Source organism: Cyanistes caeruleus, chromosome 6, assembly GCF_971803275.1.
Source record: "Cyanistes caeruleus chromosome 6, bCyaCae1.hap1.1, whole genome shotgun sequence".
In the NCBI taxonomy this organism is placed as follows: Eukaryota; Metazoa; Chordata; class Aves; order Passeriformes; family Paridae; genus Cyanistes; species Cyanistes caeruleus.
Genome location: NC_141706.1, coordinates 19,749,889 through 19,771,803, shown reverse-complemented (window position 1 = coordinate 19,771,803; position 21,915 = coordinate 19,749,889). Strand labels below are relative to the sequence as shown.

Genomic DNA, 21,915 nt, shown 5'->3' with positions numbered 1-21,915 from the left:
CTCCTGGCCAGGATCACCACAAGAGCCCAGCAGAGGAGGTGGCCAGGGGACATGACTGCCAGGACAAAAAGTCTAAAATGCAATCTGAAAATAAGGTGGTTTTGGACCAACCATCTGAAAAGGAACCATGAGCTTTCTTTTTTTGAGATTTCTTCTCCTGATGCTCCACTCTGTTCAGTATTAGAGCAGAATTTGCTTATTGATTGGCAAAACTGGAATGACATTAGAGAGGATTGATTTCTACTTCTAATAACTGTCAGCCTGAAAAATTTCTGATGGCTTAGATCACAAGGGTAGTAAGAACTGCGGTAATTTTTTTAATCTATGTAACAAAGTCATGTCTGTGATCATTCTCTAGGAACACATTTTGTGTCAGTCTTCCAAGTCTCCATTTTGCTCATGCTGAAGCCACCTGCAAGGGCTTTCATTAACCTTCATGGTGTCCAGTCAAGATCTATCCAATAGAAAATGCTTAGATGCTAAAATTATTGTAGTGGTTATATATACCCACAGTAAAAATGTGACTGCCAGCAATGTATTCCTGACTAATTTTTGATAATTTATTTATATTATATAATACTTCATGTATAATTTATTAGATAAAATTTTGATAATTTATTTATATTGTAGCTTCTAAACTGATGTGTCTTCTTTTCATGTGTCTTTTATGCTTCATGAAGTGTTTTGTATTTTTTCAGAATTTCAGTGTGCTGAAAGTGCAAAATAAAGTACCAATAAGCATAAACCGAATTATTTGCTTATTTTAAATAATCCCTGAGTGGATGGAATATAAAGTTATTTTCTCTGGAGTTCTTTTATATCTACATTAAAAATAATACTGCTACGTTTAAATGTCCATGACAACTTTTAATTTGATCTTATGAAAGGCCCATTGTCTAAACTTTGTATGAAATCCCACATGCAATACTTTTGGACATAGCCAAAGCGTTTCGTTCTTTTGATGCTATTGTAAAGGTCAAACCAAAATATTTGGTCTTTCTGAAACGCGTTGGTATGTCAGGAAGGTTGGAGCTGCAACAAGGATCTGTCCTTGCTGGCCAAGTAGTTTCTGAAGATAGTTAAGCAAAACTCTGTGTAGTGGAACCTGTTGCTCCAAACCAGCCGGGTCGTTCACTGGCAAGCGCTGGTGATGTTCATTCCTGCAGCGCAGCCCCACGTGCTGGGGGCTCCCCGGCTTCTCCGGCGTCACCGCTCGGCCCCGTCCCCGCCGCGGCCCGGCCCCTCCCCCGCTGCCGGCGGCGGAGGAAGTCCATTGTGTCCGCGGCGCGGCTCCAGCCCCCCCGCCGGACGTTTCTGGTGCGTTGGGCTAGTTCCCAGTCATGCCGAGCATTCTTGGGAAGATCGGGCGATAAGGGGAGGAAATGACGGAGAGTCACCCCAGCGCAACCCGGCCCCGCGGCCCCCCCACAGCCGCCCCCGGCGGGCCGGGCTCCCTGCGCGGGCCGGGCGCAGCGACGGCGGCGCGGGCTCAGGTGAGGCGGCCCCGGGGCCGGGCCCGGCGCAGCGCCCGCCCCGCCCCGCTCCGCCCCGCGCGGCCGGGCGGAAGTGAGCGCAGCGCGGCGGAGCGGGGGGGAGCTGCCCGCAGCCTGGAGCGCTCCCGCCGGGAGCAGCGGGGACGAGGGGAAATGGCCGAGGTAGGCGCGGGGAGCCCCGGGGGTCGGGGCGAGCCGCGGGCCCCGTGCCGTCCCGGCCCCGCCCTGCCGGGGGCCGCTCGCTCCGCTCCCCGCCGTGCCCCGCTTCGCCCGCTCCTCCCGGGGGTCGCCGAGACCCTCGGCCTCCGGGCGCTGCCCGCCGCCGGCGGGGCCTCGGCGCGGCCCCGGGGCTGCCCGCGCTGCCAGCGGCACCTGCGAGCGGCGGGCCCGGGGCAGCGCTGTCCGCACGGCCCGTCCCGCTCCCGGAGCTGTGCGGGCTCCCCGAGCCGGGCGGCGGCGGCGGCGCTGCCTGCGGGAAGCGCTTCCACCGGGAGCTGCGTGTCTGGAGCGCTGGAGCGGCGCCGCTCGGGGCGCGGAGCCGTCCGGAGGTGCTGCCCGCGCTCCGCAGGTGCCCGAGGTGCTTTTTGGACCCGGGGGTGAAGTCTCCGGGGTGGTGGGGAGCTGTCACTGGCACGGAGCGCGGATTCCGGGAGGTGCCCGGAGTAGGGGGCACCTTGGCGGTCGCTGCAAAGATCCACCAGGTTTACCTTTCCTTTTTGTTCATCCCCTTGTTGGCTTTGGAGTGGGTTCGCTCACCCCGGGTTGGTGCGTTGCTGTGGTTCCAGAGAAACTGGATGTTTACAAAGCTGATCCCTAAACAGCTCTGCTGTTTCCTCCGGGAGCTTTGCCGATGTTTCTAGTGATACATGGAAGTTTGTGATTGTCTTGCTGTTCTTGGCTCAATCTAGTTTATTATTCTGTATCAACACAATAAAAAAGGTATTCCTGCACCTTTGTTAGCACAAGTAACCTCCCACTTCAGCTATGCTGTTGGGAGAAGGATGTCAGTCAGAAGAAAAACGTTTGGAAGAAAAGGATATTCTGGTGGGCTTTCTACTTAACGCATTACTTATTACAACCCCGCTACTAGAGCATAGCACAGTTAAAATAATTTGAACTAGAGGAGAGATGCAGAGGTTTTAACTAATGAAATTGCATGTTTAATGCAGTTCCCTTCCCAAAGGGAACTGAAAATTAAGAAAAAATGTCTGATGTTTGTACAAGATGTTGTGCAATACTTGCTTTGAGTATAAGCTGTGTTCAGGAGTAGTAGTGATGGATGATTTATGAAGAATCCAAAGGGGAAGCAGAAATGGGGCAGAGGAAATGAAATCAGACAGACAAAAGTATTTTTTTATATGGCTTTGAAGTCAGTTGTGTTCTTCATTGCCCCAACTCTGAGAGTGAGCTTGTAAAAAAGTTTATGCATCTGGGAGGAAGCAAAGTTGCTTAAATTTGCCTCTCTTAGCACATTTGTTGGGGAGGGAGAAAGGGATTATAGTTCCCACCAAGTTCTGTTTGTTTTTTGGGGTTGTGTTTGTTCTTTTGTAAAGGTAAGTTGGAGCAAAACTGGTAAGAATAAGGGGACAATGAAAGAAAGTTGCATAGAAGATAGAGGAAGAGGAAACAGGCAGAAATAAGAAATACTTGAATGACCTTTTGGGGAGGGGACTACAAACCAGACAAGTAATAGGTTATTTAGAGTCTTATCTTCTTAAATGGTCTGCTGTATTTGAGTATTCTTTTATGTCTCTTAGAGATGCTTCTTTATGAAAATTACAAAGGAGATCTCAGGAAATATTTAAAATTTTGATTGATTTAATAAAATATATTTGTCTTAATTACAGTGGAATAGTACTCCTGATTTATATATTTGAGGTTCCTCTTTCCTGTGAGTTATTGCTGTCATCCCTGAGAGCTCCAAGGTTCATCAGGACATATAATCTTTATATTTAAATTGATGATTTAGTTATTTTTATCCAATTTGAGTAGCTGTGTACTAACAAAGAAAATTGAATGGATATGGAAAATGATGCATTTCAAAATGTTAAGTAAAAAAAAGAACTTTCTGATTTTGTGTTCTTTTGTTTCTTCTCAAACTAAATCAAAGCTGGTAATATTTCTTACTCAGTGTTGCTGTAGTATTTGCTACCTAGCTGGAAACACTTGGATTAAAATGTTGTTTAAGAAATAAAAATGCTGAGGTGATGTTTTGGAAGGCTTTTTTTTGTTGTCTTAGGCTTTGATGTGGGCCCAAAACCAGACAGTATGGCGTTATTTAGAAAAATGAATGCTAGATTTGAATTTTATTAGAGCAGGATTGCATGTTGTTTATCTTTAAACTCTTGAACAATTTTAAGGCTGCCCTGTGGGAGCTTTGAAAACTGCAGTGAAGTAGCACTGGTGGGCAGACCAGTGTAAGTCCAACACTGACATGACAAAAATTCATAAAATGCAGTGTCAGCCTTACATTCAGGTAAAGATCCTCCACTTTTTGTGTTTTAGAAGTATTGCCTTTTAGTGTCTGCAGTCAGTACAGAAATTATTTGGTGTTTATTTGTTTTTAGGATAATACAACAAGCTTAAAATGAGCGATGTTACACAAATGTAAGTTGTTTGCTTTATGGATGTGTAACTGTGTAAACATATTGTTCTATTTTAAGTAGAAGATGTGGATTTGTAATTAATTACCAGAACCAGGGTTCAGTCTTTATCAATGCCGGTAAGTAAAATCAGTCATCTAATACAGCATCATTCAGCTCCTTTGTGGGTGAGGAGGTTGGTGTGATGTAAATTTGTGAGAATTAGGATGAAGTTGTTTCCAGACTGGGTAGGGAAGGGAAGGAGGAAATGTTTCAAAGCATACCAGCAATGATAAACTTCACTTAAGCTATAAAAAATTTTGAATAAAATGCTTTCATCAAAGCTCACATAAAAAAAAATTATGAGAAATATTACTTCAATCTCTAACTTTGTAGAAATGAAGCTTGAAAGTATTTCCTTAGATTAAGCTGTCTAAGTGATGGTCACTTCAGAGGGAAGAAATGGAAGTAAGAGGGAGAAGGTATGTCTGCATGTTTCATGTAACTTGTAATTTGAAGTTACAAACAAAACATCACTTACAAAACCCAACCACAACTTGCAGTGTGTAGTGTGTGAGGACCTTGGGGTGTTTGTGCTAAGGGAATGTCACTGGTTCAGATCTGGAAGTTGTTCAGTCCGTCGTGACCCAGGGGAAATAATTGAGGTTGAAGGCTTCAGTGTTGTAGTTGATGTTTGCAGGGGACTGATCAAGAGCAGGTCATCAGTAACTGATCTGATCTTCTGCTTAGCTTGTAGTCACAGCAGAGGAGCAGAGCATGGTGACAGTGATGTTTGTTACAAGGTGAGAGCTGGAAGTTTACCTGAATTCTGCATCCATCTGAACAAATTCCTCAAATTCCTGATGAAAAAGTCCATCAAGAGTCTTCATCTTAGAGAAGTTACCTCAGGATTCAGGAAGTACTTGAGTGCCAAATTAGTGGAGACTAGAAGGGTATTTTGAGGAAGTGTTTTTGTTGGTTTAGCTTTTTCCTATTTGCATTTCCAAAACCACCTTTAGACACAAGATAAAGATGAGATGAACCTTGGTCTGAGTGTAGCCACCCTGCTCTGTTCTCTTCGTGTGAATTGTAAAAAAAAATGCACCCAAACAAACCTCATAATTGTTGAATCAATACGTGTAATAAGCAGTTTGTATTTTCTGATGGATAAAGCACAGAGGTACATGTGAACGGTGCGTTTGTTCTGTCAATTGGTAATCAGCAATTCTGCTCAATCTCCTATGAATATGAGGTGTGTGACTAAGAGGCATCTGCTGATTATAACTGAAACTGTGCAAGTTTCCTGCCTGGGGGGAAACTCAGCTGCTGGAGCAAGTGGTGGAAATAATTTGGCTACTGCAGCAGAATTGCATTAGGTTAGACTGGTAGGGTGATAGTAATACTGTGATACAGAGTTAAGTCTGGGCCAGAGCTGAAGTGTCAATGTTTCCTCTCCATGCATGTTTTTGATGATGTTCTGTTGAAGGTGTAGGTTGTGCACTGCTGCACAGGGAGTAAAATAGGGTCTCTGTGGAGGAGGGTTGTTTTCATCTCTGTGTGTTAATAGCCTCTGTACCTTGCATCATGAGCCTCCTGCCTTTTGCTGTGTTCTCAATGTTTTGCAAAGTTATGAGGGTGTCTGCTGGGATTACTTCAGGCACATAATTTAGGAAAAATTGGGATTTTAACAAGGTCCTCCGTCTATGCAGAATATTATAGAACTATATGGAAGGCATTTGGGTATCTCTGTTGTGGTAATTAAAGCAGACAGCACAGATGTCTTCTTTCCTCTTTCTCTGTTCTAGACACCTTGTATGATTTTGATAAAATTGGATATGTAGTTTCAAATGTTGTCTGTCTGCTGTTTAGTACCACTAGGATTAATGGAGGTACTCATTTATCTACGTGCTCCAGGTAATTTGTCTTGCTCCACATGGGTCAGGCCCCACATTGCATGAGTAAATAAGGTCCCTTCCAGTCTTAGTTGTTCCATGATAGTGATATTCCAGAATAAAATTACTTTGCAAGTCAGGAATTACTTCACCAATTATTCAACTGGGGAATCAAAATATTTGGGCCAATGACCTCGCTTAAAGAATGGGAAAAGCCTGCAGCTGACTTTGATTCTGTATCAAAGTTTGTGTTGTGTGTTTTCAGGCAGCCTTTGAAAAATGGGATTGGTGGAGGGATTGCGTACGTCAGGGTGACGTGGAGAAAAGCATGACTTAAGAGGTGTCTGTAGAACAAGGGAACTGGTACAAGGTTTTTAAAAGCAAACTTTTGAAACAGGAGGAGTGGAATTGAAAGCATTGTTCTGTAAGGAGAAACATTGCAACAGAACTAGAATTCCTAGCCTTTGTCAAACAATGTGGGTAATATGCTTGGCTGTAAGGCATGGAAAAAACTATCTTGGCCAAATGCATCAGAATGAAGGAGCCGGGATGCCATCAGTTTCATTCTTGCTCTTTTCTGGTACTTCCATCCAGAAAATACTAGGCAGGAACAGAATAGGAGGATGCTGTTAGTGAGCTAAGAAGAGGATAGGAAGAAATACAGAGATGCAAAGTTTGGTGAGTAATTCTACAGCTGATGAAACAGATGTACAGCTTCCTGTTGATTTGTGTCTTCTGCTGATTGGCTTTAAGGACTTCTTGCCATCATTCAATCATTTATGAAATTTATCCTGGTGATAAATCTGCAGTGTCCAGTTATATGAGCTCATGCTACAGTTTTCTTCTAGCTGTGACACTCGGGGTTCTTGGCAGGGTCAGGGTTTTTATATTTATGAAACTTACATGAAATTCAATTATCTTTATGACCCCCATCACTTAACAGACCTAAATGGAGTGGTGGTTAGGCTCAAAATTTGAGAGGAAGAGTATAATAGCAGAAAGGTGCTGAGTACGCTTTCAAACCTGCTGTACCAAATCTGCACGTATCCACGTCTACTGATGGAAGAGCTTGCAGTGGCCAGTGGTGCAAACCATTGCAGAGGAAGAGTGTTGCCATGGGAAACACATGATCTGTGGGTATCTGTAGCTGCCTTCACTGAGATCTGGCTGGAACATCATGACAAATGCACCTGTGCTTTTTCTCTCTTGAAACATTGATCAGAACACGAAGATTCAAATTTAACAGCAGCTACAAAGTGTGCCATATCTACTAATGATCCTCTGCACAGTGTCCTGGGTGAAAACTGATTTCAGTAGTTCATAAATTTTTATAAGCACTGAAACAGCTGAGGATGGATTTTTCAAGGGATTTGTTGCTGATGTTGAAAGACCTTAAAGGCTGAGACTTCCTGTTCTAGTGCTAGAAACATCCTATTCTTGCCTAGCCCTCGAGATCAAAGGTTTTGTGATGAAATTGTACTTTTTTGTTGTAAATGAAATTTCAAAATCAAAGTTAAGAGATGTGGTCCCTGTTTAGATATTTATGATCTGAATGATTTGAGCAAAACAAATGAAATGAGTGTTGGTTCAGGGTTTGTGCCCAATTAAAAATCAAACCTATATTTGAGCTAGTAATTGTCTTTGAAGGTTCTGTAGATATGAGCTGAAACAAAATGGATTAAATTTTCTGGTTAACTGTGTTAATCTAATTTGTAAGGAGGCATTTGCTAATTTTGCTAAAATGACTGGATTAAAGAAGCTACTAAGTTTTTAGTGGAAAGATAGTGTGATAGAACTGTATAGCTTTAACCTTTCATAACTGTCTGTTATTGAGAAGACCTCCAGTTTAAACCTAACATTATTTAGAAAGAATAACAGCTTTACTTCAAGAAGTCATGTCATGAGTATGTGCTCAGTTTTTTCTCAGTCTGTAGCAATCTGAATGCATCTGGCAGAGAGGGCTTCTGAACATCAAAGTTCTTGTGACTTTTTTCTTTCTTTTTTTTGCTAAGGAGTTTTCCTGCTGTGGCGAATGTCTGGCTATAAATTCCTTTGCAGATGATTAGTATTTTCCACAGTATATTACTGCTGACATATTTTGCTAAGTTTTCCCTGGTTTCCCATAAAATTGCGACTGTCTCTGGTATGCAGGCAAGATTTGTTAATTAGTAAGTTACCTATGATTCAATGTGAGGCAAATACTTCAAGTATTTTTATTTTTGTTTTCTTTAATGGCAAAATAACCTCAAAGTTACTTTGAAAATTGCACTTGTTTTGAGGAAGCGCTAGCTACTGTATGCCAGGGCCTTACTTTATAAGGAATGCAGGAAATGGCCTGACTTGTTATCATTGCTTCTGTATTTAGTGCTTGGACTCCAGGGAATTCATGTGCACTGACTTCTGATAGCTATAAAGTTCTTCTTGTGAAAAAATTACCAAATAATATGTTCTGTGCTTACGTAGAACAAATTATAAATAGGGTATTACAAGCCTTGGGTGTTTTTGAGAAGAAAGCTGTGCAACTCATCTGACATAGAGAAGAATGTTAACATGTACATGAGCAGATGGTGAGATTACCTCTGCTTAAGGTAAAACGATTTATGGCTGATGATGTCATCCCTTGCTTATTAAGATAGGAAGCTAATTTAGATTTTGGGAGTCTTTGTCCTGGTAGAGATGTAATGTCCTGTATTGGTTCCCCAAAGTTCTTACCAGGAAACTATAAATTCCTTATTGGAAAGAAATTTCTTCTTGCTTCCATTTTATGTATTTGCTAGACTAGTGCATATCTAATAATTTTTTTATATATATATATTTTTTTTTTTTAACGAAAGCCTCTATAAGTGAAAATCTGGTTTAAATTCATTTCCATTCCATGTGGAGGCTTTGATCTGAAGGAGATGGTCAGGCACCTTGCAGTTTCTTGCTACTTTTTTTTTTTAAGAGTATTTTACTCCTCTGAAATAATGAGTGATGTACAATAGTCAAAAATATATAGCAATCCACAGGTTCTTGAGTGATGAAATTAACTTTAGACTCTAAACACATTTATGTAAAATTGTTACCAAATGTTACCAAGGCAGGGTTGGTCTTGCAAAAACTGCTAGACCAGAGCCAGAGAGGCCTGCAGTCTGCTGTCTGATCAGAACTGGTTGAGAAAGGAAATACTGCTTCAAGTTAGTGAAATCTGACTGCAAGAGGCATTGCCCTTGGTCAGGGCTGTAGATAAATTGTGTGGTTGAGGTTTTAGGCCCACTTCTAAAGGAAGCAGGTGAGGTTCTGCTAGAGCAGTGGATATGTGGCAACTTCACCCAAATATGAATGTGTCTGTTTAATTTCAAAATTAGGGGGCAAGTGAGTGGTGAAGGGGATTGTTTTATCACTTCTGAATTTCTGTTATAATCTCTTCAATTGCTTCAGTCTTTCCTTTAAAAATAAACAAAACATTTCTCACGTTCTTTGAGTGCTTGGCAAGAGGAGCACTCTTGAAGGTGAACAGATTGACAGCTGAAAATTGATTGTTACTGTTACTTAAAATAGTGTGCAGCAGTTCAGATGAGAGCAGTCCTAGCTCTGTAAGGATCACTTCTGGGTCTTCAATGACCTCCAGTTGCTGCAAACTTCTGACGAATTCCTGTAGCTTGGTCAGTAATGGTTCAGTATTCTAGGATTTAAACCAAAACATTTTTCTGAGTGTTTGAGTTCCCTGCTGATAGATGATCCTAACGGAATGTGCTCTTCTCTTTGTACATATTGGAGAAGTTTAAATTCTGCTCACTCTGCCTTTGAACTTAGATGTCTGCAAAGTGAGAAGTTCAACGTGAAGCTAAACTTATGTGAAAAAGTTAACTGATGCTGCATGGTTAGCATTTAAAAGAAGGTCCATCAGTATTTTAATCATGCTTATGCCTAGGGAGCTTTTCTTCTGATGTGTTGTATGAATTTACTACATAGAACTGGCATGCAGGATAAAGTTTTGTCAAAACTATTGTAATTTTATCAGATTTTTTGTATCAGTTTTTTTCATGTCAAACTTTGAAAAAAACCTGCAGTCTGCTTAAAAAATTTGGCAGAAATTTAAGCACTGACTTTAGAAGTTTCCCAAGGACAGGACTTAAATATAGCAGTCATGTTATGTGTATGTATGCTGTTGAGGCTGTCTTGCAAAGAATAAGGCTAAAATTCAATTTTTCAGATAACCACAAATTGAATGCTGTCTTGCATGCTGGAAGTCACTGGATTTGTCAATGCAAGTGTGCTGTCATAAACTGACCAGAATACAGCACTGTAATGTGAAATTGTGAAATAAACAAGTAGTTATTGAGTGTCTAGGATTCTCTGGATGCTGGTGAAGGAGGGTGCTGTGATAGCAGTGTACCATGTTTCTGAGAGCTGAGGAATGTGTGTTTATCTGCAGTTGTGACTTCGTGGAACAGTGACTCTCCTTTTGAACAGGAGGCTGCTTGGTGCTATGGAGATTCAGGACATGGATTTCAGCAGCAAAATAAGGCTTTGTTTTTGTTTTAAGAGCTAGCTGTTGTTATATATAAATACTTTGAAGACCATGTAATTTTTTTTTTCATCCCCTTGTAGTTGTCAAGCAGCAACTGAATGGATCAATAATCTTGTAAATTGTAGCTCAAGCAGTTCTGAATAGTCTTGGAAAATATGATTCCATTTTATTTTTTTGAATAAAGTTCAAGAAAACTTGAACTGCTCTTTAGAATCCTTAGGCAACAGCAAGACTGAAAACTGCAAACTGCACTTACCTCAGGCTGCTGCTTCTTGGAAAAGCCAAGTAGGAATTTTTGAGAGGACTTCATAAGGCAGTGTGTTCTTTTATCCAAAAATCCGACATAGCAGTTTTAACCAGCTGTAAGTTAATGAAGAGATTAAAGCCAGCTTAGCTTTCTAGACAGTCTGAGAAGGTGGTGTCAAGTATACAAGACTTCTCATTAGGATATTGTCTGTGGCTAGTGCATTTAGACCATCTACAAAATATGCAGTACATCCTCAGGAGAAGTTTGAGTATGCTAACAGGAACAGAAGGCCGCATTTGTGCCATTAATGGGACCAGAGACTTACAGTGTCTATAAAAGAGCCCAGCAAAATGGTGTTGAGGTTTTTTAATTTATTTCCTGATTGTGTTTTATGCTGAGGTCTGGAGATAGACTGTAGACAGGGCAAGTCTTCTTCCTAATGGCAATATTTATGGCTTTAATGGGTGTCAAACTCTGCAGCTTCATATACTGGACAGAAGAGGATCCAGTGTAGTTTTTTTTTCTGTAGACTTTGTCTGTGTTGAATATTTACATCATTATCCTGTGGATTGATTCGTACCTGTAACTTTCAAAGTTCCTCCTTAAGACTTTATGCCCCAGGACTTGAGTTGTGTGGTTTTCAGGGTTTTATAATTCTGTTAGTCTGTCACTGTTTCAGTCTTTCTAAAGACACCCTTCTTTATTTAAATCTTGTCTTGGTAACTGTAACATAATTTCTGATTTAATTCTGCTTTGTGAAAGGTTTCACTTGGATTTGTGTTCAGACTGAGCTGAAATGTATAGAACCTCTTATAAAGATGTCTGTCCTTAACACTATAAGCCATTGAAATGAGGTAGATAAAACAAAAGCTTGGCCAGACTTAAAGAATTTAAAGAATCTGTTATAAATCTGTTAAGAATCTTGCCATCTGTGTGGGGACTCCAGAGAAATACAGTCACTTTGTTTGAAGCACATCTCACTGGTTTGATTAAAGCAGGGCAAAAAAAACCCTGATCTAAAATCCAAACCCTTCTAATGGGCATGAATTGAAAGGGAACATAAAGCATTTTGTGTTATCTGCATTATTTGCAGCAAAGAATCTTAATTTGTAGATTGTTGCATGCAGAATTATTTGCAACTATAAGGCTCATCTAGTTCAGTGAAACTGTGTTTTAATGAGGATTGCTGATTATGTAACCCTCCCAGCAGAAACTCATTATTCCTGATTTTTATCTTGGTGCTTGATGTGCATACTGGCTGTTGCTGGAAGACATCTCCTGGGCTCACCTCTGATCCAGCTGTGTGCAAAAAGCTGGAGAATAAAACAGAAGTAATGCTGAAGAATAATATGGTTCTTGTGGTAATCTCTTTCAAGATTATTTTAATAAAGAGTCTGCATAGATATTGTGGTGAATATGGGAAGTTGTATCATAGTCCTAAGCACAAGACTGGAACTGGAGAAATGTAAAATTCCATGTTCTTGGTGGCTTTAAACAAAAGTGACCTTTTGGAGTTTCTTCCCTTACCTAGTAGTGAATGACACTTCCTTTAAAGGGCTGTTAAAGAGATTAGTCAATGAGCAGCTGTACTTAAATAGCTTATTTTGCTTGTCCAAGAAATATCATTTCATAAGCATTATTTTTCTTGTTAAGAGGGTAAAGTACAATATTTTCCAAAGGAAGAGAGGTCCTTCAGTGTCATTATGACCATTATAATCATGGTGCAGCAGTTTGAAAGGTCTGATTTTGTAATCTAGTGAAATAAGGTGGAAGCCCTCTTGATAATGTGCTTTATCAATGATATATTTGTATAGTCTTTAGAACGACTTCTACTCCCAAGATTGCACCTGTGTAATTGCTCAAGTCTGAAAACTGCTGCATACCTGAAGGTGGCTTTTGTGTGTCTTGGGTCTAGTGGTGCAAAAAGAAGCCAAGTGATTACTAGCATCAGTAGACAGAATAAGAAAAATAAATGGGTCTTGCATAATTTAAAGAATGTCAATTTATTTGTCTGGCTTCTTTTTAGGTTTGACACTCCCTCCCCCCAAAAAAACCAAAAATTGACCTCTTCAAAATTATACATCCTGGGTTTCTGAAGGACATATGCAACTTTGCCAGCTGGTGGTGTGTGAGTTAGTAGTTGTCCATGTATGATTTGTTGCATGTATTTCTAGTGTTTCATTTCCTTTTCAGGTCTGCTAAATCTGCTCTGAAGCCAAGGGTTGACAACCAGTGCAAGGGAAGTGTTGCTGCTTTACATGCACATCTGCTCATGCGGCATGGCCCAGATATCCAGCAGCAATGGATTCAAACAGCTCTCCTCACCTTCTCTGTCAGCCACGAGGCCAAAAGATGTGGACAAAGAAGAGGCACTCCAGATGGAAGCTGAGGCATTAGCCAAAATGCAGAAGGAAAGAGGTGTAGCTGGTAATAAACAAACTTTTCATTCTTTAAGCAGCCCCAGACAAAAAGCACAGACTCATAACAAACAGGACCATGATCTCATGGTGTTTCCAGAGTCTGATGCCAAGAGCATGGAAGATAAACTAAGTACCATTGACATAGAGAAGCTTACTCATGCTGAACTAGAGAAACTGCTACTGGATGACAATTTTGAATCTAGTAAAGTACCTACGTTACCAGCAAGTCCTCTTTTGAGCCCATCTATGTCTTCTCAATTTTATCTTGGGCCCGCAGGTCAGAGGAGACAGTGGACACCTGGAATACCAGCACCTGTGACATGCACTTTACCTCCTATTTACACCTCAGCTTCTTACACAAAACAGACTGGTGTGTTTCAGAATGGATTCCATCCAAGTATGTCGTCCTATCCCTCTAGAGAGCCTATTTATCTTGGTCTTCCAAGACAGTCACAATACATTTCATACCCACTGGCAGCTACCACACCTTTCCATCCGCACAGAGGCCTACCTTTATATCCTCCAGTACTCACTCCAGAAATGGCAAAAGTATTTGACAAAATTGCAAGCACTTCAGAATTCCTGAGAAATGGGAAGTCGAGCACAGACCTAGAAATGACTTCTATAAAGTCTGCAGTGTCCAACCTGCCGGCCTCGGAGAGCTGCAGGGATGTCAGTAAATTCGATTGGTTGGATTTGGATCCTCTCAGTAAACCAAAAGTGGACACTGTGGAGACTTTAAACAAGGCAGAGGATGATGGAGAGAGGGCTTCAAGTATGACTGCTGAAGATCCGTGGGATGCTGTTCTGTTAGAGGAAAAGCTGTTACTAACTTGTCATCTGGAAAGAAAGGTTAATGGGAAATCTTCTGGAGCAACAGTCACAAGGAGTCAGTCCTTAAACATGAGAACAACTCAGATTGCAAAGTTACAGGGCCAAACATCACAGGTATGTAAATGAGTATCTTTAAATTGCACTATAACAGTAAAGATTAATGACAGTATTTAAAGACACTTTAAGGTCTGTTATTTATTTTATGTGTATTAGTAGGCTTGAGCAGTGTCCAAATAATGTGATGTTATGGCATATGTATTAGTGCTGTTCAGAAAATTGAACATTACTACTGAATTATCTCCCAAAATACCTCCATCCTTTTGTAATCCTTCCACATTTATTGAGGAAATTGCTGTTTTGCAACTCAACACTCCAGTAAGAAATAGAAATAATGCTCAGTGCAATTAAGTGTCTAAATCATACTGATAAATATTTCAATTTTATGAACAATTCACATGATACTGTGAAATGAAAAGGTGGTGAGCTAAGCACTGAAAATTTTATCTTGCCTTTTACACAGTAAAAGTACTTTTACACAGTAGTTCTCTTTTGCAGGTAGAAAACTTTCCTTCTGTGTAGGAATGCTAGACAGAACATTTGGTTATACTGTGCTGGGTGGTGGAGTGGCTGTTGGGTCAGAAACACTGTATTTCTGCTCTAGGAGAAGGTAAAACATCTTTGTGTGATGTTACTTTTATCAGGCAGGGCAAAAAGAAGTTTGAAAGGTTCTTCTCTGGGATCACTTTAACAAAACATTCAAGACCAAACTCTCAACAAGGGTTTTAGTTATGGCACTTGTATCTTTGAACATGGAGCATGTGCAGTTTGTGTCCAAACCAAACTGTGCAGCAGGTGATCAATATTGCCAGTCTCATCTGCTTAATTATGGCCCTTTAGGGCACTCTACTTTTTCCCAAGGTCATTAAAAGACTATAGGTTATTTAACTTTTCCTTTATTTTCAATTCTTTCTGTGATAATTCCACCACAAAAAAAAAAAAAAAAAAGTGTTTTAAAATATTATTCAGCTCACTAGAAAGTAGATAAGAATACTTCTGGGTTTCAGGGGTTTTTTGGTGGAGTACAAAGTCTGAAAGTGAAGTGGAGGAGTTTTCAGAGGAAAAGCCAGCACCCTGGCAAGGGTGATAGTGGCCAAAAAAATTGTATTTGTAGAAACTGGTTAGAGAATGGGAGTTAAGTGATTTGCTTGCTTTGGAGACTTTGTTGCTTTTCTGAGACTTTGGTTTACAGCTGTTTTAAATCTTGGGTATTGTCTTTCTAGGTGTTTTTAATGGGCTAGGGACATGCCATAAAAAACCAACTGTTATCACTCAAGGATATTTTCCAAATAATTCTTTAGTTCTTCCTTCCCCACCCCCAAACTGGAGGAGGTTTTGCTCTCAGAAATAGAAATATTTACTAGACTGTGGCCTAAAAGGCTGTCTAAATTTCCACTGAAGTGAAATTTTAGGCCCCTCATATGAAGGATTTCCTGTTTTTTCTGGGTTAGGTGTCAGTATTCTGGCAGAAGTTCAATAGAAGGCCAGTGGAGAAGGAATAAAAACTATCCCGAAACCAGAAAAATCCATTTATCTCTGGTTTTGTGCCATGTGTAGAGATCTTGGGTCTGACTTAAGGGTTGTTTTTTTTCCCCACTTGCTGTTGAGCTGTGGTACATTAGCTCTGTTATTTCACAGTATTTGGAGAGGCATATAAATTTGGACTCTACAGCACTTTGCTTCTCAGTTTGCTATGTGTTTGTCAGTTTTTCAGTGGTGGCTGGTTGGCTGTAATTAACTCCTGAATAATAACTGGGCTACATTGGATCAGTGCTTCTCAGGTGGTGTCTGTAGGAAGTAGTGTTTGACTGTTGCTGAATGACATCTGGCTTTATACATTCCTGGTCCTTTTCAAGAAGGTAGAGTTTCAAAGGGTCTTTCCTGTTCGTAAGGTCCAGTCTCATGCTATTTGCATGACTACTGAGTCATAAGTGAAGTTTGAGCTCTGCCTCCACGTGTGGTCTTTTCTTCCTGCCACTTTTGATTTAAAGGCTGTTCCAGCTCCTCCTCATCAGTCATCTGATTTTCAGCAGAACACATTTGTAACTAGTTCTTAGCAAATGTTCTTCTTTCAGGATGGAACAGCAGGTACTTAAGATGAAAGAATCATTTTGATATTTACCTCAATATGTTACAAGAGATGGTGACTTTCTGTCAGCTTTCACTGCATGCTCATGTGAGAGCTTCTCCTTCCTTTTTTATTTTTTTGAAGATGACTTATGAGCATTTTAGCTCTCTGTGTAAGAGCACAGTGCACCATGTACCTTGTATCAGCATGAGTAAACCCTCCTGACAGGCAGGGGCATCCTGCTTGGTATTCTTTCATTGCATTTGCTTTATTTGTGATAGCATCACAACATCAGTTCTGTAGTTAATTAATTTTTATTAAGTCACCATCTTTTTCAAACAAGGTCTTAATTTATAGCACACTTCTGCAGTGAATTGAAGATTTGAGATTTACTTTCCACCTGTGTTCCTCCAAACTTGTTTTTGGCATCGCAGGCCAGTTCTAGCCTGTATTATGAAGATAGGTGATGATACAAGACTGTAAGTTAGTAGGGTTGTTTCTGCCGAGTTATTAAAGAAGGAAATAAATAGATTTAAAGATGAGCCACTCAATTGGTAATACTTGAAATACAATGTGGGTAGTCTCTCTTTTGCCTGTCCTGTGCTTCTGCTTTATTTTCTACTCAGTATAATAGGAAGCTGATTTATGTAGCCTCCATTTTTAGCAGTTCTCTTGTATTTTTCCCAATTTACCTCAGTTTATATGTTCTTCAAAGTAAATTTTAAGTCTTGCATTTTAACAAGTCTGGATCATTCCCCCCAGACCCTTCCTGAAAAACTCAGTCTTGCTGCCCCTTTAAACAAAAATATTAGAATTTTGATTCAATCAAAAATATATTTTGATTCTATCAAAACTTATGACTATTTAATCCCTGAATCAATAGATTGATTTGTTTTGATAAAGTATCCATTTGTATGTATTCTTATTTTTGCCTATTTAATGTATATATTCATACATTTAGTATAGCTTTAAATACTTCAGGGTTTGACACTCATTTCTGAAAGCAGAGGCAAAAAGCATAATTTTGTCTTCTTTTATGTGTTGTTTTCTCTTGCTTTCCACAGAGCTGCTGAGTCTTGTGACTTTTTATACCCATGGAACTTTATTTAACTTGACTCATTAATTTACTGGGGTTTGGGTTTGTTTGTCATTGTTCAGATTAATTATATTCACAGACCACTTCTATTTTTGCAGCCTGTGCTGATATGAACTATTTATCTCATCTGGCCTGAAATCCTTTCTTTCAAGTTATTTCCTGATGGACTGATAGCTTTTGCACCTCCTAGATTGGCCCAAGTGGAAGTTAAAAAAATTAAAATTCTACTTGTTGCTCAAAACCCATCTGAGTCCAATGGGTTTAAATAGAATTTTAATTTTTCAGAGCTTGTTGTCCTGAAATTATTTTCCCAAAAGTGATCAAAAATTAATATTAAAGTTCAGCTAAAAATAAGGAAATGTTTGATGTTCTTAATTTTCCACCAGGAGATCTTTTCTATCATTACATATTTGTAATAATATGAGGTTTCCTTCCTTAGCCAAATGTGACCCTGAGGTGAACCACGGATAACCAAATCTCTTTTTTCTTTGCTCATTAGATTAGAATTTGTTGTTTACCCTGGCTAAGTTTATATGTGTTGACATGCCTTGTTAGTTCCCTAAACTTTGAATTTAGCAGTAGAATAACCTGCAGATTTTTCCGTAAGGAATTCAGTGTCACATAGTGGCATAAAGTGGTGTTTCTTCACTGGTGTGACTTTATTTGAAGTAGGCCCCTTGTATAGTGCTTTTATCCTATGGTTGCATAGTGCTTTGTGTACTTATTTGTGGTATTCCTTAAAGATTTTTTTAAATAGAATTTAACACTTGTAGAGGCAGCTTCATGATTTGCAGTGGCTGAGTTTTGTGTTGAGTGCCAACCAGCGGGTGATTAACCTTCATCAGAGGTGTCTGCCTTTCCTGGGTATGTTCCCTGCCTGGTTCCTTGTGTATTTTGGTTGTTGTTGTGCAATTGCTTAGTGTTTACTAGATACAGGTGCACAGGTTAGCAGGACTTACGAGCTTGCCCAGTATTTTTATGTGATAGAGGTTGTCTGAAATGTTACAATAGAATAAGCTATTTAAATTTAAGGTATTATGCATGCTCCTGCAGCTCATTTCAAGTTTTGTGGTTTTACAGCTTCCTGCTCTAATTGTCTCCTATGGTATGGCTAATCCCCAATTACACAGAATTTGTCCTTTTGACTGATCAGTGTTCATGCAACCAATATTTTAGCTGTAATAATTAGGTTTAAATGCAATTCAAGTGACAATTATAGATTGCCTCTCTTCCAAGTTTATGTTTAAACAAGTTAATTTGAAGGGAAAAAAGTGCTTAAAGAAAAGACCTGGTACTATGTGGCTCTCTCAGATTTGACCCCTTTTCTGACAGTCTAATTTAACTATATTGCCTTGATATGCTCTAATAAAATTAGCTGACTACTTTGGCTAATAATAAATAACCCACATAGTTAAGTAGTTAATCACTACTTCATATATGAATAAATTGTGGTGATTTTCAGAAAAACTCTGGTGCAATCTGCTTTGTTCCTAGACTTGTGGTTGGATTAAAGGTTTCTATAAGCATTGTAAAATCTTTGGATGAAAAATGTACCTGATCGTGTAACTTATTACAGGGAGGATCTGGCAGGAGCTTCATGAATCCTTCAGGCTAGTGGTGGCTTTTAGACTATGGACAACCGAGTTCCACTGGTTATTCCAACTTTTTTCTGCTTTTTGCTCACTCCAGTATTTGGATGTATTGTGATCAGGAAACAGATACGGATTTAAAACCTGCTGCTGTGTTTGTCGTTTTGTTTTTGTTGGTTTTTAAAGTTTATTAGATTTTGCTGTTTGAAACTGCAGCTCTCTTATAGCAGTTATTTGTTGGATTGGATACTTTAAAGATGGTGGTTTACAGTTTTGGGTGGTGTTTTGAGCATTGAGCATAAGGGATTAACAGTTGTAAATTGATTCCATGAGGTTAGTTGTAAGTTTCATGTTCTGAACGCTATTTCCTTCCCGTGTTCAAATTGTATTTTCCTGCTTTGTAGGAAGAAATAATCATGGGCACCATTGATATATAGTGGTTCTTTCTGGAACTACACTGAATTTGAATTGCAGAACTGGATTTTTCCATCTGTGGTTCAGCTGAAGTTAGCCAAATCCCAACAGGTCACTGCTGAGAGCTCAGGAACTGCTTGCAACTTAATATTAACTGATAATGGTGCTGGTAAATAAATGACCTGCTGTCAAGGAGTCACTGCTCCAGTGAATCTATACTTTTCAAGTTAGTCATGATATATGGTTTTCTCCATATAGATGCAGACATAAAACTTATAGTAAACCTCAGACTCATGAAAATCTGTCACCTGCATGTGGCTTTGCTTGCTTTAGGAATGTGTTTGCAGCTATTTAAATCCTGTATTATCTTTGAGTTGCAGAAAGACAATGGGACCACGGGCATGCTGACAGAAAACGTGCTTCTCCAAGCAATTGAAGGGCAGAATCAAGAGCTGTCAGCTTTTTCTGAAGCAGTTACGAAGTAAGAAATAACTGAATATGAATTAACTTTCAGAAAAGAAAAAGAGAGCTAAATGATTCATTTTCAGTTAGCTTGACAGGAACAGTCCTATTTTTTTTTTTTTTTTTTTTTTTTTTTTTTCTTGATGGGACAAATTTCAGTATGTATCCTTTTCCCTTTTCTTATCTCAGTTTTTCCTGGTTTTGTCCTGGTTTATTTTTTTTCAAGAATGCAACAGAATTGTTAAGATCTTCAGTACTAAGATTATTGTATAATGTCCTCTTTCCTATTTTGGTCCTATGACTTTCACTTTTCCTTGTTTTTATAATACCTTTTCACCCTCAAAGTATTTTTCTGTATCTCGTTAGTTTTTTATTACAATTTCTATTGAAAGAATTTGAAGTCTGTTTTTTTCTTGTTAGCTGATACGCCTTACAAAATCTTATCGCTTGGTAGATTTCCAGCCTTAAAATGTGTGTATTTTTGTTACTCTCACACTGGAATTCTGTAACATAAAGCCTTTAAATTTGTCTCTGCTTAGATCAGATAGTAAAGTTCCTTAAAGATCGTGTGGGGTTTTTTCTTACTGCCGCAATTTAAGGAGAGATTACTTTTTTGTTTTCTTCTTAGAGGAGACAAACTGCTCTTGCCTTTTTTCCTTTTAAGATCAAAATTCAAGAAATGATGGAGGAAATAGAGATCTTTCAATCTCAATAGCATCTATTTTTTGTTTTTATAGCAGGAATGTTTATAAAATTAAAAGGAAATTCCACAAAAAAGATGACAGTTCATATATGTGGGGAACATGCTGATGAACAACATTTGGACAAAGCTCCCATAGGATAGGCTTGTTGCAACACTTTCTGGTTAAATCTAATTGTTACCCTTTCTTTGAACACCCAGTGTTTAAAGTACTGATGGACTTTCAACTGGACAGCTCTTGCTGGAGGATCTTGCTATTGTCCAGAATCAAGATGATGAAATAAATGATCCTTATAGAGGAGTTCTGTTATTAATCTCCTGTAATATTGCTTTAATTTTGGTAGAAGTTTAAGGTTGAATTATTTTATCCATGTTAAATAGATGAAGATAAAAAACAGGTTTCCAAGTATGGTTTATTCACTTGTAGGTAAATGTTGTATATTCTTTGTGTCCTAAATAAAAACCTTTACCTCAATTAAGGTATTATCAATTATCAACTCAATTTTCAACTTCCATAGCTTGGAATAGCTACCTTCTGCATGGTATATAAATTCAGATTAGACTTGTCAAAATTGAAACATATGAAGAATTTAGTTTTTCTTTTTTTTCTTTTTTTTTTTAACTAAGTTTTAGAAAGCACTGTGGATTATCTTTTTAAGATCTGTTTTAGAGCTTACCTTCTGCAGAAGCTGGATATGTCCTGTAAGAATTGACCTATTAAATATTCTAAGCTTTGTGGAAAACCTGCCTAATTATATGTTAGTATTTTTTTGCTGTCTATTACTTGTATAATTATTGTGGGCAATGTACTGTTGAGAGTAGAAGATTTAAATGGTGCTTTGCACATGCAATTTAGGTAGAGAGCCAAAGGTAGTCTTTACTGTTCTGCCTTGTGGTTGTTACCATGTTACTTTGCTTTAGTCTTGGACTTCTCCATTGCAATGTTTCATAAACCTTCTCTTCCTCCAGATTGAGGACCAAGTTTCCTTATACTGATCAGCAAACAAACCCAGGTTTTGTGCTGAGTCCAATCATGCTGCAAAGAAATATTAGTGGGGAGAGTGCCAGTATCAAAGTTTCAATAGAAATCGAAGAATTCCAACAACCAGTAACTTTCACATGCGATGGTATGTTCCTGCTTCTTGAATTGGAGTTTGCTTGTTAAAGACTGTACATTCAGCCTAGCACAATGCCTTTCAGTTTTTGTAATCCCTGGCTCTCAGGGACATGGGTTGTTTGTGGGAAATGCGGAAAAGGTACTGAGGAAAGGCCTAATTCTGATTCAGTGTCTCTAAAAATATTTAGAAATTGACAAACTGAAATACTGACTGTAAAAAGGAAAGTCCAGCAAAGCAGAAGCACTATTCTGTCCATAGCTGGATAGAATAAAACAGTTTTTCAAGAATTTTTACATTATGGTTGCTGAGGCGATAATGACACTAGGGCTGAGATTTTTAATGTTTAATTTTTCATTTTAACACTAACTTTTTAACACTATTTTTTAAAATAAATTTCTGTAGGCCATCTAAAAACTCAGGCAAACTGCTG

General features: G+C 39.1%; 1 protein-coding gene across 3 annotated transcripts in view; it reads left to right on the top strand.

Moving 5' to 3' along the window:
* The first annotated feature begins 1,115 nt into the window (after positions 1–1,115).
* PIK3C2A (phosphatidylinositol-4-phosphate 3-kinase catalytic subunit type 2 alpha) overlaps positions 1,116–21,915 on the top strand; it is a 50,866-nt gene continuing 30,066 nt past the window's right edge. Inside the window, exons 1-4 of one of the 3 annotated variants that reach the window (XM_086893139.1) lie at positions 1,116–1,317; positions 12,921–14,095; positions 19,586–19,686; positions 21,337–21,494. In XM_086893139.1, the coding sequence (XP_086749265.1) occupies positions 12,986–14,095; positions 19,586–19,686; positions 21,337–21,494 (1,369 nt within the window). In that variant the 5' untranslated portion in view covers positions 1,116–1,317; positions 12,921–12,985. Of the gene's footprint in view, positions 1,318–1,512; positions 1,656–12,920; positions 14,096–19,579; positions 19,687–21,336; positions 21,495–21,915 lie in introns of those variants that run through there. The other 2 variants (XM_086893138.1, XM_086893137.1) reach the window with 2 other exon arrangements.